Genomic DNA, 17,024 nt, shown 5'->3' with positions numbered 1-17,024 from the left:
AGGGTAAGAATAATACATGTTTTGTTAATTTAATAATATATTATTATTAGTCGTTGTCGCATAACTTCCTCCTTATCTGGCCCTTATCTAGAAATACTACTTAGTTTTTAATAAAATAAAAGTTAGTAGGACTTTTCAGTGTATTTAATACTTACTGTAGTTCACTACACAACTACAAAAGATTACAGGATTTGGTTCTCTTGAGTCAGCGTCCTAGACATAAAGTAATAGAGAGATAACTCAATAGGGGACTCTGGATTTTTGCCAACGTTTTCACTGATTGCACTTTCTTTTTCTTCAAATGCAGCCGTTTTTCGCCAATTTCGTCCTTCAAATGGTCCAATAACGCTATGTAATAGTCACTGTTGATGGTCATTCCTTTTTCAAGGTAGTCAATGAAAATTATTTCATGCGAATCCCAAAATACAGACGCCATAACTTTGACGGTGACCAAACTAACTTTCTACTGTGTCTTACAACTAATGGGTTTGACATAAGCGGTTAAGAAGCATTACAAACGCGTTAGTTCACACATATCCCTTTGAAAGATAAATTGGCTGGGAAATGTCGATGCATCCACCCTATAGTCCGGACTTGGCTATGTTCGACAATCATCGCTTCCGGCCTTTGCAAAACTAATTTAGTGTTGCAAAGCTCGGCTTCAAAATAAATTTGTAAATATTGTTCAGTTCGCTTTTTCGCCTATAGGGAGAGCTATAAACATGTATATCGATCGATCAGAAAAGATACTGTAAATATATTTCAAATTGGATTTTAAGAGAATGCAAATTCATGTTTACAAATAACTTTATTATGAGGGTAAAAATAATACATGTTTTGTTAATTTAATAATATATTATTATTAGTCGTTGTCGCATAACTTCCTCCTTATCTGGCCCTTATCTAGAAATACTACTTAGTTTTTAATAAAATAAATGTTAGCAGAACTTTTCAGTGTATTTAATAGTTACTGTAGTTCACTACACAACTACAAAAGATTACCACTACCATAGAGTAGTAGAGAGATAACTCAATAGGGGACTCTGGAGAAAAGTTTTGCTCTGCCCAACATCCAGATGTGGTTAAGTCGGCCATTCAAGTAAATTGCTTGGTCAATTTAAATTTCCGTTATAGGCACCTGTAAGGAAAACATTTTGCTGTGAAGTCGTTTCATTGTCTCTTTAATAAAGTCACTTTAATTATCTTCCTTAACTTTATTCCTTATTTTCATTATTCTTATTATTTTTATCCTTTATTTCTAGTTTACCAGTTAATTTTTATTAACATTTAGACATAGCCTAAATCAAAAATTTTTGAAATTGTTTACTGGTACTCGTCATTCTTCATTTCGTGCTCATTTTCTCTCTTCACAGTCAATCCTCTCTATCTATCTATTTTTCATTTGTGTCATTTCCATCTTACTTGCGCTATTCACGTTTTCTTCCAAGGTTTTGCTCAGTACATATCTGCATTTTCTCTGTTCTTTCTGTATTTTCCAGAAATCCTTTTGTCCCCACCAAAGATCTAATAGTAAAGCATGTCCAAATATTCTTCTATTTCTTTTTCTATATTTGTCTTCGCACTTCTTCTAAACTTTGTCTGCAGGTTTTCTTCTTTTTTATCCATCTGTGGTATATTATTCTGCCTCAATGTTCATTTTGTGTTTATATCGCACCTAATATTGTTATATCTATATATAATATTAAAATTTTAATATATCTCGAAAAAAGGTGAATGAAAATTAGAAGATAAAGAAGAAAGCTGAGAAAGAGCGGAAAATAGGAAAGGGATAGAGTAGATGAGGAAAAACAAAGAGAAGACAAGACGAATAAAAGATAGTTACAGAAAAAGGTTTTTACAGAATACATAAAATAGCAGAATCCATGAAATTAAGAAACTAGTGGATGTATCACTACCACTTTCACACTCCTGCTATTTTTGTAGTAAAACCATTATTCCGTAGTAAGACATTTGAGATTTCGGGGTGAACACCTGAACCAATTAATTTTCATAAATCCCTTAGAGTCAAACAATCTTTACATCATTAAGAGAATAAAGACCTTGTGTCCTCCAAATGGTAATCGAATAGGGTAATTTCCTCGGCGAATGTGTATCATTCAATAAGTGCAACGATGGACAGTCGAATTAATTGTTTTGATTACGATTCCATAAGCTTATGTGAAATTATTTTCCGGCATCATCTTCCTTAGTGGCCACTACTACTTTTGCAACTGTTTCTCAAGCTTCCCTTGGATCAATCCTGATCATATTCGCACATTATTGTAGTAGGTTTCATTAGTTCATTAAATGCTTCACTCTTAATTCGTGTTCCATCTTTAACTCGAAATTTTTAGGAACGAATGTGAACAACTCTTGAGTACTTATCACGATAAATACTGCACAATGTTCAATAAGCTTACATTGCACTTTTAAAAAGGTAAAACGCAAAATATCACGAAAATGAGTTTCAGGAAATTCCTAATGAAGTTTCTTCTTTATTTTTTATTAATCTTTTCAACAATCTGCCTGTATGTAATAAGTATTATTAGATGATTTCCGTTAGACAATATAAGTATCCTGACATGTAGAATATGGCTTCAGTAAATGATATGCCGTACAAAGTTATAATCTAAATTTTTTTCTAGGTATTCTAGATCTAACTTATTCTAAAGTCTATCCTAACTTATTCTAAAGACTATTCTAACTTGTTTTAGAGATTATTATATCTCACTCTATGTATCTGTTAATCAGTTCGTATGGTAGTTTACGTTTGAGCCTACGCACTTCACTGTCATTGCGCACATTTAACTGTTTGGCCAGTGCATTGAGATGCACTAATAGACTTTCAGGGTACTTTGCACTAGCACTTTGAATCGTACTCGTTATGTGTTCAAAGAGGATATCGCGCTGAATTAGTTTGTGGAGACGTAATATGGGACATCGACGATGACTCGCAACACTTTATTCTGTAACCTCTGGAGGATATATTGTGTGGCTATGATGGATATGTGCTGTTAGAGATATGTGGGTTTTATGCGATGCAACCCACACAATAACTTAGTAAAAAACAAGGACATATGGGGTACTTCTTCTAACAGCGGAAAAATGAGAAAAGAGAGTTTCCGAGGGTTGTAATTTCATTTTATACCCGGCCGAATGCGATGGTGCCAAACACACCAGTTGACAATCGGCCGGTGTAAAGTATAAGAAGAAGAAATACCCTTCGTTGTTGTCGGTTTTTATTTTGGGCTTTGCGCGTCGTACAGTATGCTGGTTGTCTAAGCCGCCACAGATATGCGACGTTAAAGCCATCTATTAGGAAAAACCGCAATTACTTTTCTCTCAACCTATTAAGTAACCAGGTATAACCCTTATTAATTTTCCTGGAATGCAAATGAGAAATAATGAATTAATAATTATCGCTGTTGAATAGTAACAAACGTGAAGATTATATTTATGAATAAAATAAATACTGTGGCAAATTTTCAAAAGTTATTTGCGGTAAATCGTTTGTACATGTTAAGTTGAGGTTTGAAGTCAGATATTACCGCGCATTGGTTTCCTTGAATGCCATAATGGGTATTTTTACAATTTCTACAATAAAAGGAATTGTGGTTTGATTTCAATTAAAAATAGACATTTTGAGCGTCATTGAATAAGGCAAATGGGAAAATTATTTTATGTAACTTAAAAAGTCATACATATTAATGTTTTTTTTTTAAATCTATAAATAACTGATTTTAATTTATTTCTGAATATTCACGTTGACGAGAAACTCTTTTTTACTTTACGGGTTTTAGGGATTTATTTCTTTTTAATGAACGGGCCATTCATGAGGTCATATTAGATATTATAAGTAGATTATTTGACTTAAGAAAATGATATATGTTAGTGTTTAATTTGATAAGTTTCATTTATTAAAATATAAATAATACGTGTTTTACTACTAAATAATACGAGTCTCCTAAATTCCATCATAATTCATTAAGTTAGGCTTTAGTTTTTATATATAGATATTTTAAAGTCTCTTTTTACCAACGAGGGTTTATTTTGACTGGACCTACTGTTTAACGTAGGCTTCAAACCACCTACAGACCAACTTTCGAAATAATCCCAGAAGATATCTGGTCTTACCCAGCCTGGTTACTGGCGTAACTGGGATAATTTTCCTTGTCGGATTTTCCACTTTTAATCTAGGACAATCAGAAATGTTAAACAATCACAAACATAAATTTACTACCATATCCCAGCAGGATTAGAAACCGCGACTATCTATCGCAACAGCAAGTGGACTGTGCTGCCGACTTTACCACTACACCAACCAAGCCTTTCTAGATCGTGTGTGCATTTTGAATTATTTGCACTAATAGCATTATAATTCGCCAATACAATGACCATTTCAACCATTATTTATTTGAAATAATAATTTTAATTGTTGGTTAATACAACACAATTAAAAAAAAATATTACAATTAACTGTAAAAAGCAAATCTTTAAATACGGTCAATTCTATTTAGGACACGTATTCTTATTGTGGACTAGAACACACAGACGTTATTTTCCTGAATTAAATTTAGTGCTCAATTGTTTATTTACGTTTTAATTGTTTTATGTATAAAGTATATTGACCCCTACAGTAAAAAATACTATTCACCACGGAAATATGTCTTCGAGTATTTCTCGTGATGATAATGACTTGTAAATAAAATTAGTATTTTACAAAATAAAAGATAAAAGGAAAATGACGTTTTTATTTAAAATATGATGGTAAAAGCGTTAGCAACATTTAAATTCATTTGTGCTTTTTGGTGATTGTTGAGTCACTTTATGTTGATATAACTTCGTATTTGTAGTATGATAAGGTTTCACATGTACATTAATTTTTATTTTTTGATTATTTATAGATATTATAATATATTGGGGGTCAAATATAAGCAAATTTTTTTACCCGAAAAAATCAATAAGTTGAATATATATATATATATATATATATATATATATATATATATATATATATATATATATTCAATTAATTACTTACCATTATTAACAATTATTAGTTATTTTCATTATTACAATGTCGTCAATTAACTGATCAAAATATATCGGAATAATTTCGGTTATAAATCAATATATTCTCTTTCCATTTAATCAATTTTCTTATAATTAAATATTATTATATATTGGCTTTTACTTCTTGCTTTTTGTGATATTATATTGCCTGGTTCCTGCTTGCTTGAAGCTGTTTCAGAGCGGACTGTTTCAAAAGAATCTTTGTAGAAACTAATAGACTTCTAATAATTTAGTGATATTTTAAAAAACTTCTCCTGATATGAATATTGAACTTTTTCCTCTTCGATGGTTAAAGGTAAAGAAAAAGTAAATATCATCAAATATCCAGTTACATTTTTGACCATATCATAGGACGAAAGCGTAAATTAGTTTTTGACCAATTGGCAAAGCTGTGAACCTGAAATCAAAGCTGGAAGATTGTCATGATTGTGCCCACTGAATAACTTTCATCAATTTTATGTAATCATGTATCAACATGTAAATATTTTTTTCGTTCTCAATATTTTTTATAGTTGTTATAATTAAATAGTTTAAAAACATATATAAACATAAATTTAAAAATTTAGACATGTATATATAGAATATAGTCTGTGAATCTAGAATTTTGCAAATGCAAGAAAAACAACAGCTGTAATAACTACAGTAAATTTGTAGTTTACCAGGAGAGAAGAAATCTGAGTTCTCTATCACTATAAAGGAAAGTACCGTTGAACATGTAAATTGTAAAATCACTATGAAGATAACATGTTAAATATATGTCATGCGATGTACTAAGTAACATTGTTATGTCATGTTCCATTTTATTTCTGACAATAACAGTCTTAAATTATTATATAATTGAGATTTGAGAAAAGCCAAAATTACAGTGAGTATAATTTGGGTAATAAACTGGATTTTAATATATTTCTTTTGTAAACTTGTCATTTTTTTCTGATTCAATTATTTTTTTAATCAGTTTGAAAATTATTGTTATTTTGAAACTGATTAATTAATTACAATTTTATTATTATTATTATTTTCTCTTAAGTCTCCTTGTATGTATCTTTAAAGTTAGTTCGTTGTAATTAATATCGTTCGAGCTCAAGTAACAGTTTGTTCCAGATGTGTTAATTACACTTTATTTTTGTCGGGCAAGTAAAGGGTCACTTATATTTAGAAATATCCTTCGCAAACAGAACTGTCACAGTTAATTTATTATTCACAATTCAATTGCTCCATTACGTCAATTGTTAATTTCCTGGACCCAACATCCGTCTATTTACTGATAAATTTAAATACCACCATTATATAGGAGGTTTCTCATAACTGTCATATATTTACTAATAATGAATAAGTAGTTTTTCTGATTTTGTTCCGTTTATTGTTAACTGGATAGTTTCGAAGTTTTTCTATATTTTTTATTTGTTTTTTTTTGAACGAGATATACAGATATACAGACAAATGATGAAGTTTTAAAAATTAAATGAATGTGATAGTACTTGAAGTAACTATATATAAAAATGCTCATAATTTTAGATGGTATGATTTACGAGTTACCATTCTTAAATTGTCCTTGAATTGCAAACGCCCTTAAGGCTAAGGATTCAGATTGTTTTTTATTACTCTTAGTGGTTTTACAATCTGCCCAATAGGCATAAGTATTTTTATGTGTTTATATTATATACACATGGCATGTAGAAAATCATTTCATTAAGCGATGTCCTGTATAAAATACTGTCTTAATTAATTAGTCTATTTCAAAAGCTTAGTTTAAAGTCTATATATGTCCAATAATCAGATCAGATGGTGTTAAACGTTTTAGTCTACGCACTTCACTATCACATCGCATATTTAGCTGATTAGCGAGTACATTGGGATGCACTGACACTCTTTCGAAGTATTTGACACAAATACGTTGAATTACATTCGTTGTAGGATTGGATTTCATATGACCAAATAGGTCTGAGTGTGCTCATACAGCAATACCTTGTTATCTAATGATGACTTGAATTTGCGCCCGATGAGCCAATACATTTGATATAATTTAAGTCCAAGTTTCCGTTTAGAGAGTATGTGCTACTTCCAGGTTAGGCGTCGATCTAAATGCATACCAAGATATTTCACATCCTCTGCTTGGAGGAGTTGACAATGATTGATATTCACTGGTGGACATGTTCTTCTACGCAGGCTAAAAGCTATATGCGTAGAGACTCAGATTGTGAACGTACTTTTGTTTCCATGTTTTAACGAGTTTCTTCCAATTATGGATATCCAATTTTTTTACAGTCTTTCGTCTGTAGTAATGCTGTAATGCATTACATAAGTTACTCTGATGTTATCCATAGTGTCACTTTAAGAGTTCAACTTTGATTTTTACTAGAGGTACTTTTCTGGTATGATGTAAAGATTATGTTGATGAATGATGAATGATTCGATTAGTTGCCCAAATACGTGTTCACGACAGCGTATCAGAGACCAAAAATCCAACTCACGTAGTAGTCTTTCTTAAGGAAAATCTTAAGGAAAAAAAAAAAGAACGAAAAGATTCAGACGAAAAAACAGTAGTCCTTCGAAGCGAAGAAACGTCAGAGAAAGATGACCTAATGATTCTGTCATTAGTCATAGCTGCAATACATTACAATCACTGTTAACATTATTATAGAAATACAAACATTGGTGTATGAAATTCAAATGGTTTATTGGGCTATTTGGCTAAAACGATTGTATTATTTCATCAATCGTAATGCAATAAAGGTAGGATCTGAATTCGAAAGGAATTTTGACATTAAAATTTTCAAAAATCGAATGCTAGTCTAGAAATTAGGAATTATAAGAATTTACTCATATTTTGTGAACAGTTTCGAGTCTTATATGATCTGATCAAATAGCAGTTGATTTGAATTTTAAAATTTTGCAAAATTATTAGGTACTTTTATATATGCCGATGAGTTTTTCACTTTCTCATAAAAAATTGGTTCAATATATATTAATTGAAATAATTTCCATACTTTTCAACAACTTTTTCCCCTTTTTCCGAGTCAGAAGATTAGAAGGCGCTATGTCTGGTGTGTATGTTGGACGAGGCAGATTTTCCCATTCAAGCTGTAACAGCATATCCTTCACAACTCTTGCAGACTTTGGCGGAGAGTTGTCATGCAAGAATATAACTTAGCGTTTAGTGTCTGTTATTCGCCATTGCTGGTCTTCTTTGCGATAATACAATTGTCAATTCGTTCATTTGGCGTCGATATCTGTAGCACTGTTGATTCACTTTTTGTATATATTACACCTAGCTGATATCTCCATATAACCAGCAAGACTTTATAGTATAAATATACACCTTCGATGTTGATATGCATAGTTTTCCTGTACTAACTTATTACTTTTGGCGGTTGGGGCTGTATTAGATCTCCTTTTCACTGTTAGGCACAATATGTAACAAAATCTTCGTTTTTTTTTTGGTTGCTAGGTTGCCTGAACTGAAAGTTCTTTGAGAGATTCAAGTGGGTTTTCGTCCAATAGGTCTTTATCATCAAGTTCATTATCAGTGAATTTTTTTGGTCCTCTAGGAGTTATTGATATTAAAATCGCTACTTTCCAATTGGTGACACTACAATTATATAGTTTTTCTGGTGTTTTCTATGTATATTTATTTAATGGCTTGCCTTCCTATTTTCCTGTTATTAACACTTTATTTTTAGAGATCTTCAGTTTTTTTCAATTTTTAACTCTTTCCTTATTTGTCATTATTACTATGTTTAGTGTTAATAACATTAATTGATGTGAACAAACAATCCTTGAATATAAATTCATGCAAAATATTTTTTTCTTTATTTATCAATTAGGTATATTAATGATCCCTGTTGTTACTCCAAAATATATTTATAAAACGTTACTAATTATAGAACTATTATTTGTGAGAACTATATTCCGCCAATGAATTCCATGATTCGTATTTGACTTGTTTTGACGACTTTTTGTATTCGACGGGTAAGTTATTAAATATAGGGGGATTCTACTAAAGCCCCGTTGATTCAAGCTTGCGATATGTTACATGACAGTTTTATATTATCAGTTCATACACAAAATCAATGTTTGTCTACAACAACGCGTTGTTAAACGAAAAAAAAAGGAGTCATCGATAATCAGTCGTCATTGATAGTGTTTCGTGGTTAAAAGTGAAATTAAGTTTAAATTACTGTAAATTACTCGCTTATTTTTGTCAATATTGCAGAATTAACGTTGTTGGAGGCGGAATATGATTTTTTAATATTTATTTTAATATTTTATCGCATTCTTTTGGTTTAGAACTATGTTTCCAGCTAATAATATTACTGCTGTTAGTGACAGGTTTCTCAAAATGTTACTAAACCGCTAGCATATCACTGAATGCGGTTTTACGTCAATCAGTGAGATAAATATCGTAATTGTACTTGAATAATTTTTTCACTCGGTCAGTTCTTTGTTAGTTTTCCGTTAAGACCAATTGAGTCCAATGCTCTTTCCAACGAATGTTTCGTGTTCCAGATATTCACGACCGATGATGACCATAGCCGGTGCTTTTACAGTGATCATAATGCTAGTGGGTGTCATAGGAAATTTGCTTACCCTGATGGCGCTTCTTCGACATTCTAAAATACGAACGGTTGCAGCAGCATTTATAGCAAGGTAAGACATTATTTTCTAACTATGTATATCTTCATAGTCATGGTTAATTTCAAATTTGGTTTCATTCTGCAAAAACAATTGTTCCAATATAGATGTAATTATTTATTAAGTAGTAGTTAATTTTTCTCGTTAAGAAATATTGACATGTTCTGGTAAACACAGTGGGTGGTTCTACTATAGATCTCTTAATAATTTTTTAAGATAATTTTTTCGTTAATATTTATATTTTAGCAAAATGATGCGTAGCAAAAAGCTAATAAAAATGCATAGCTAATAAATAATGACAGAACATTGATATGACTACACTATCAACAGAATATTTAATAATAAATCATTATAATTATTCACAGTCCTACTATCAAGATTATTGAAATTATGATTGTTCTAATGATTCCATGATTGGAAAATATTTATTATTTTCGCTATGTATCTTGAATTGTCTTCTAGGACCTTCCAGTTTTCTGCTGGTGAAAAATGTATTTGTAAATGTATTTTAGTGGCCATTTAATATATTTTATAATTATTTATATTTTTACCGTCTCTATTACTAATAAATTGACGCTTCAGCTACTCTCCTATATATAAAAAAATTTTGTCGACATAAACGTGTTGAAGTAGTCGAAATTAAATGAGTTCAATATAAATAGCAACACGGAACCGAAACACTTATTATTAAGTACCATTTAATATATATTAATATTGTTGCTTAGTAACAAATATCACTGCATTTTAATTGTATTATTTGCAGAAGTTCTTCATGTAAATTAGTAGTAAACATGTTACTTTAATGTTCGTATCTTTATCCGGAAAATGGGCAAAACCACATGTTCTCTATGGAATTAAACACCACTTATTTCTTTTCTAAAGAGAACAATAGTACATATGACCAAACCGCAAACTTCCTCTGATAACATTTCATGCACAACAACATTTATTTTTTTAAGTGTTTCGCTTCATCCGAGGTTCACTACTGCTTTTAGATATTTTCGATAAGGAAATAAGTTCGTTGAATAAATAATAATATTTGTTAATTCAAAATATGAAGTATAACTACACTAAATTTAAGCGATTAAAGTATCAGAAGACCTTTACTATTAACTACCAAACCAAGATTAAAAATCGAAAAATTTTGGAAACCAACGCTTGTAAGCTCATCATCATCGTCATCAATTCATAGCTGGCGATCCATCTCGGACAATGTTATTCCGTGTCTTGGTTTAGACGTTGAGTCTTCGATACAAAAATTCTATCTTGTCTCAGAAGCGACAGACATCTTCGAATCATTGTGATCTACTTCTGAGGATTTGTTTATCAACTGTACACTGATAGTCAGATCTTAAACCAATTATTTCATACGAGCTCAGTGAGAAACCTGTAGATTTTAAAATAAGCATCGGATTTGAAAGACCTGTTTATATACTGAAGACGATAAGAGTGTTCAAGTTTCAAAGCCATACTGTAGATCCAGTCCAGATAAACCCTTAGTTGGTAAAAGGAAACTATAAATATATATGAAAAAATATATTAGGAATAAAAAATTTTTTTTCTGTATAAGGTTTAATCGTGCCAAATTTCATCTCGACGCTTTCGTGTTCGTCAAAAAGGTAGGCAACATTTTTGCTATGACGATTAATATGTAAATTGATCAATTAATTATTTTCATCTAGATTTTCTATTAATCAAAAACACTAGCAATCGGTCTTTAACATCTATGAATCACAGTGAAAACTAACATTTAAACACGCGCTTAAGGCGTTTATTTAGTTTAAGATAAGTGACAAACACTTGAAGGTCATAACGGAATGAGTTGTTTATTCGACGAACGACATCGACGTTCTTCGTGACATTGAAGATCCTTTAGATGCTTCCGCAACAGGTGCACAGTCATCGTTCAACTATTTTACAGTATTTGTGAATCACGTACGTTTCTCTTTTGTTTTCCCGTCAACTCAATCGATTAGTAATACCTATTCAGTTTAACTTTACCATTTTACAATAAAGTAGAATGGATGATGAATAATTGTCCAGTGTACGGTTGGGTTTAGCATTTAGTTCTTAATTTGTCATTAGTCACAACAACCAACAACAGATGGATTTCGTGGTAAAAATATTAATAATGTTTCTGTCAATATACAATTGTATTTATTATTTATAAAATAATTGAACCAACTTAAATATATAAGAAACTCAATAAATAAAAAGTAAAAAATAATCAAACTTATATTTTAACTACTTATTTTATATTACTACACGTATTTTATATTCCACTATATACACTCAATTTATCTTAATACCTACCTAAACTTATTGACCTATTTACGATATTGTTTTAACTACTACCAACTATCACTATGAAGTCGGTGCCAAGCCCAAACAATACAAAAATAATAATATAATATTGTGACATATACACAAAATTAAATTACGAACAAAACAAATCTAATTTGTTGCTTGTACCGACTTCAAACTCAAACTTGTACCTCAGGAAATCAGAAGGTGCCGTGTATGGTGAATACGCTAGGTGTGGCAGAACTTTCCATTCTAGTTGCAACAGCATATCCTTCAGAATATTTGCAACTTCTGGTCCAGAGTCGTCATGCAAGATACTTTGCGTCTGTTATTCGATAGTGCTGTTTTTTTGGCATTTACAGTAATAGTTTCAGTATCGACGTGGGTCATCATTCCATTCACGTCAGTTCCCCTCCTATTGGATGTTTCAACTGCTAAACTGCCTGAAACTTCTTCAAGAAGGTCAGTTCGAGAGGATTTTCATCCAATAAGTTGTGTAGTTCATCAAATTCGAACTTTTTGGCTTACCACACTATTTTTTTATCATTAACATGAAAATAAGTACTTTTATATCTCTAAAATGAAAACCGGTTTAGGGTAAAATGATGTGGCTCGGTGAATGGAGGTAAATCGAAATGAAACAGTTTGTGTTTACATAATATGACCGTTATTTATTGACAATATAAAAAATGAGAAAAATACAAAGATAAAAAAGGATGGCAGCGGAGTTACCTGAAGACGAGGCTTGGGCAGTCGATGGTGGCACGTCTTAACCGAACGAGGGTTGAGCCCTGAATGACCGAAATACCCTTCAGTAATATCCCAGATAAACGTCTCGGGGTTGCCGCCAGCTATTCGGTGTCGGGTTCCAATTGGCACCCCGCCCGTGTTCAACATCTGGGATTATATTTCTGGGTATTTTGTAGACCGTTATTCCACGATGTAAAATTCGACATGCCTCAATTCGCTACAATACTCCCCTGCCAGAATTTTACATAAAATTACTTCAACAAAAATACAAAAATGTTTGCAAGAAATATCAAATACAAAAAAAAAACATATACCAAACAAAATGTGCTGTGTAAAATGGGCTTTAAAAAAACATGATAGTTCGAAACGGTTGTGGCTGGTACGGCTGCGATCTGGCACGGCTGTTGATATCTTCCGGTCCTACAGATACCGTTGCATCATCGTCGCTTTGGCACTTGAATGTGGTCCATCGACGACGTTGAAAACAAGCTATTCTTCAGACAGGGCTCCCGTAATCGACGCTGTGGGAGGATCGACTGTTCGACGACGTGGTAGCTTATTTTCTTCGACGACGAGACGTTAGCAATTCTGGTACTTCGGCGAAGACATAACGAGTCTACGGTGACTGCAATCGGTACCTAGCTTCTGGAGCTGCTCTGTGACTAATCCGTAGTCACATACGTTAGGTTAATTCAGAAAAAAAACAAATAACGACGGTATCCGACCGAAGCTGCCCAAAGCCTTTCAAATCAAAATATCTGCCAGTATGACGGAGACGGCGAGCGAAGGAAGACATTATGATTTAAACATAGCGCCGAAAGAAATGTTTAGCCGAGACGCTGATGATTAAGCAGTGACGTAAAAATATTCCAAAAGATTGTGAAATAAAATTTTGACAAAAAAAATTTTAAAAATGAATTGGAAATAATGAAATTAATCGGAATAAAATGAAAATGAACCTTGAAGGTAAAATTTAAAACGAATCGAATTAAAAATATTTAAAATTTTGAAACAAAAAAAATATAACGGTCACGTAAAATACACCATTTTCTACGTACCCTCCATTCACGAGTCCAAACCCAATTTTGCGAAAGATCACGTCGGGGTCACCACTTTAGGGTAAATGATGTGGCTCGGTGAATGGAGGTAAATCGAAATGAAACAGTTTGTGTTTACATAATATGACCGTTATTTATTGAATATAAAAAATGAGAAAAATACAAAGATAAAAAAGGATGGCAGCGGAGTTACCTGAAGACGAGGCTTGGGCAGTCGATGGTGGCACGTCTTAACCGAACGAGGGTTGAGCCCTGAATGACCGAAATACCTTTCAGTAATATCCCAGATAAACGTCTCGGGGTTGCCGCCAGCTATTCGGTGTCGGGTTCCAATTGGCACCCCGCCCGTGTTCAACATCTGGGATTATATTTCTGGGTATTTTGTAGACCGTTATTCCACGATGTAAAATTCGACATGCCTCAATTCGCTACACCGGTAATTGACAAAGCAGCTTCAACATAATTTTCTATAGGTGTTTAAGGGTTCCTCAAATTAAATAACAATATTAGTGAATGTCGAAAATGCAATCTTGACTATTCCTGGGTTTGCGTCTTTATTCACTGAATAACTCAATAGTACGAAATAAAAAACTGTTGTTTTACCTAGAGAAATGTCATCGTGATGTGACAGTTGGGATAGGTTCTTTATATTGATTCCTAAAGTTTTCACCACCAAGGTCTAGCAGGGATCAGGGACAAGGTTTCAGAACACGAAATGACATATCTGCACTAGTTACATAACTTTTCAAAATGTTGGGATTTATTATCGCAACAATTGAAGAGCTATCTTTCAATCTAATATCTTTCAAGGAATCAATTTGTCATCTATATATTATTTGAAAAAAGGCCGTAGAAAATTATGATCCTATGAATATCTCCAAGCTCTTTGACTGTTTTTTTTTCTGTACTACAGAAATGGTTGAAAAATCAGTAAATTACCATATATCTAATATAATAAATCAATTCTTATCATTGTTTCTACAAATCATTAAACTCTTTCGGCGCACCTTTCGGACAGATCATGTATTAACCATTGTTTATTTTATTTCTGAATCACTTCCATGACCTCCGGATGTTTATTTACATGCTCTCGATTGGCACTGATTTGGCTTGAATCTTCATATATTAAAATTGTTTAGCATATATTTGATTACCCATTATCAGGAAATATTTATTGTAATGGTTTGACGTTAATACGGATATCCCAGAAAGTAATTTAGAACTTTACCTTTATTTTCACAAAAATCGCCCGTTATCTCTAATTCAAAGGTGATTTGTAATGTCAAATGTCTATTTGCTAAATAAAGGGTTGGTGAGAAGGCAATATCGTCTTCTTTGTGTTTATCAAAGCCAACTTATTCAGGTAAATATCAAGCACTATTCAATGATATATGTACAGTTGTGATTGATGATCTCTTAACATTTTTTTGATTTGAAAAAAATATAATTTTATCACTCTAGTGACTTTTGCGACTTCTGGTTAAAAAATAAAGTTATTTTCACAAGGCTCTTTTGAAACCAAAAATTTACATTATGTTATTAAGAGAGTTTTGAAGAGATTGAAATAGTTGTTAGTCGGAGAAATTGTTATCATCGATCATCATCTGTAGTAAATCCATTTTTAATCAGCAGTACTCACTCGTTTCAAAAATAGCTCGATTCAAAATTGGAACCTCGTTTTCCTAAAATGTTTTGGCAGCATTTTTGGAAATAAAAAAGCAAAATATAATGGCTTTATAATATATAAATAATGGCTTTCTGGAGTCGTCATTTTCAGAGCTTAATAATTATTGAACTGAGTAAATGAATACTTTACTTTTATTTCTCGAATATTCTATGAACTATTATCTTTCAAGCGTGCTTTAGTATAGTTTAAGTGAATGATTATTATTGAAGATATGTGAAATCCATTAGGAAAGAATCAAAATTAGAGGATTCTCTAACCTTATAATAATATACGGATAAAATAATATTTTGCTTATAATATATATGCTAACTAATTTTTTTATTTAAAAGTTTTCATTGATTGTTTGATTTTTCACTTTTCTTGACACATTTTTTGTATTGGTAATTGCAGAAATACGGCTGTTTAAGTGACGCGACATCTAACGTAAATCGTAGCATCTACAAACAAAGCTTCAAAGGCATTTTTCTCCAAACACCTTTCTCCAGGACATAATATCTCTCCTCTCTATGCATTAGCATATCGCATAAAAGTGCACAGAAAATCGCATAGAAATTAACTATAATGACATTTTCTAAATGGTATTTGCGGTAATTAAAAGTTTTCAAATAATGATTAAATAATGCATTATTATTTTGGTTATTTTATGTTAGATGATTAGAATGGCAGATTAGATTTAGTGATATATTTTAGATTATTTCTTATTAATGCATGACTGTTTTGACTAATGAGACCAAATTTATTCGCCCTATTTAGACATTTCATTTACAATTTCAAATTAGTTATTATTTCTTCAGCTTGTGCCTGTCCGACCTGCTCTTCTGTTTCCTGGTGTTACCGTTCTCCGCCAGCCAGTTCTTTCACGGAACATGGATCCACGGGGAGATACTTTGTACGATGATTCCGACACTGCGATACGGGACCATCGGCGTTTCCTTGCTGAGCATTGCATCAATTTCTATAAATCGGTGAGTAATTATTTATATTTCAGATAATTTCGTAGAAAAATTATGCCCTAGTTATTGCCGCAATCATGGGAATATTTTCAGGATTGAAATAAACGCAGTACTCTGGCGATAGTAAATCTGTGCTGTATGGTGGATGCATCAATATTTTAGAATTAATTTTCTTTTTACACAGTTTAGTTTTTTTATAATAGAATGCACTTATTATAATTTTACATCTGTGAAGGACATTATACTCTAAATAGTTTTGTCTAAATTAGAATTAGTAAATAGGATATTAGATATTTGCATGCATTATGATAATTTATTTCATTTCAAAAGAGTATTCATAGAAATAATTAGGTAGAATATGAGTTAATCAAAATATTTTTCACCATTTTCTACAACTTGTTCCAGTCTTTTTGGCGACATGTCAAAAGAACTATGTTGGTTTGGTAACAAATCAATTATCGATAAATTTTCGCACTTCCTCAGCGTTTCGTACGAAAGCATGTATCAGCCAGCAAGTGGTAGTCAGCCGAGCGTTGTCATACCAGGGGATGACTTTGCTTGTGTTGC

General features: G+C 31.9%; 1 protein-coding gene across 9 annotated transcripts in view; it reads left to right on the top strand.

Annotated features, from left to right (window-relative positions):
- The window catches only part of LOC143193307 (G-protein coupled receptor moody), a 65,166-nt gene that overhangs the window by 42,407 nt on the left and 5,735 nt on the right, over nucleotides 1-17,024 (top strand). For 6 of the 9 annotated variants that reach the window (XM_076399454.1, XM_076399447.1, XM_076399450.1 and 3 more), the window contains exons 2-3: nucleotides 9,580-9,720; nucleotides 16,284-16,469. In XM_076399454.1, the coding sequence (XP_076255569.1) occupies nucleotides 9,580-9,720; nucleotides 16,284-16,469 (327 nt within the window). The remainder of the gene's footprint in view (nucleotides 1-9,579; nucleotides 9,721-16,283; nucleotides 16,470-17,024) is intronic. The other 3 variants (XM_076399448.1, XM_076399455.1, XM_076399456.1) reach the window with 2 other exon arrangements.

The sequence above is a fragment of the Rhynchophorus ferrugineus genome, unplaced genomic scaffold (assembly GCF_030347505.1).
Source record: "Rhynchophorus ferrugineus isolate W39M unplaced genomic scaffold, kcgeb_rfMv2 rfM3, whole genome shotgun sequence".
Taxonomy (NCBI): domain Eukaryota; kingdom Metazoa; phylum Arthropoda; class Insecta; order Coleoptera; family Curculionidae; genus Rhynchophorus; species Rhynchophorus ferrugineus.
Note: the sequence above shows the minus strand (reverse complement) of the source record. Positions and strands in the feature narration are given on the sequence as shown.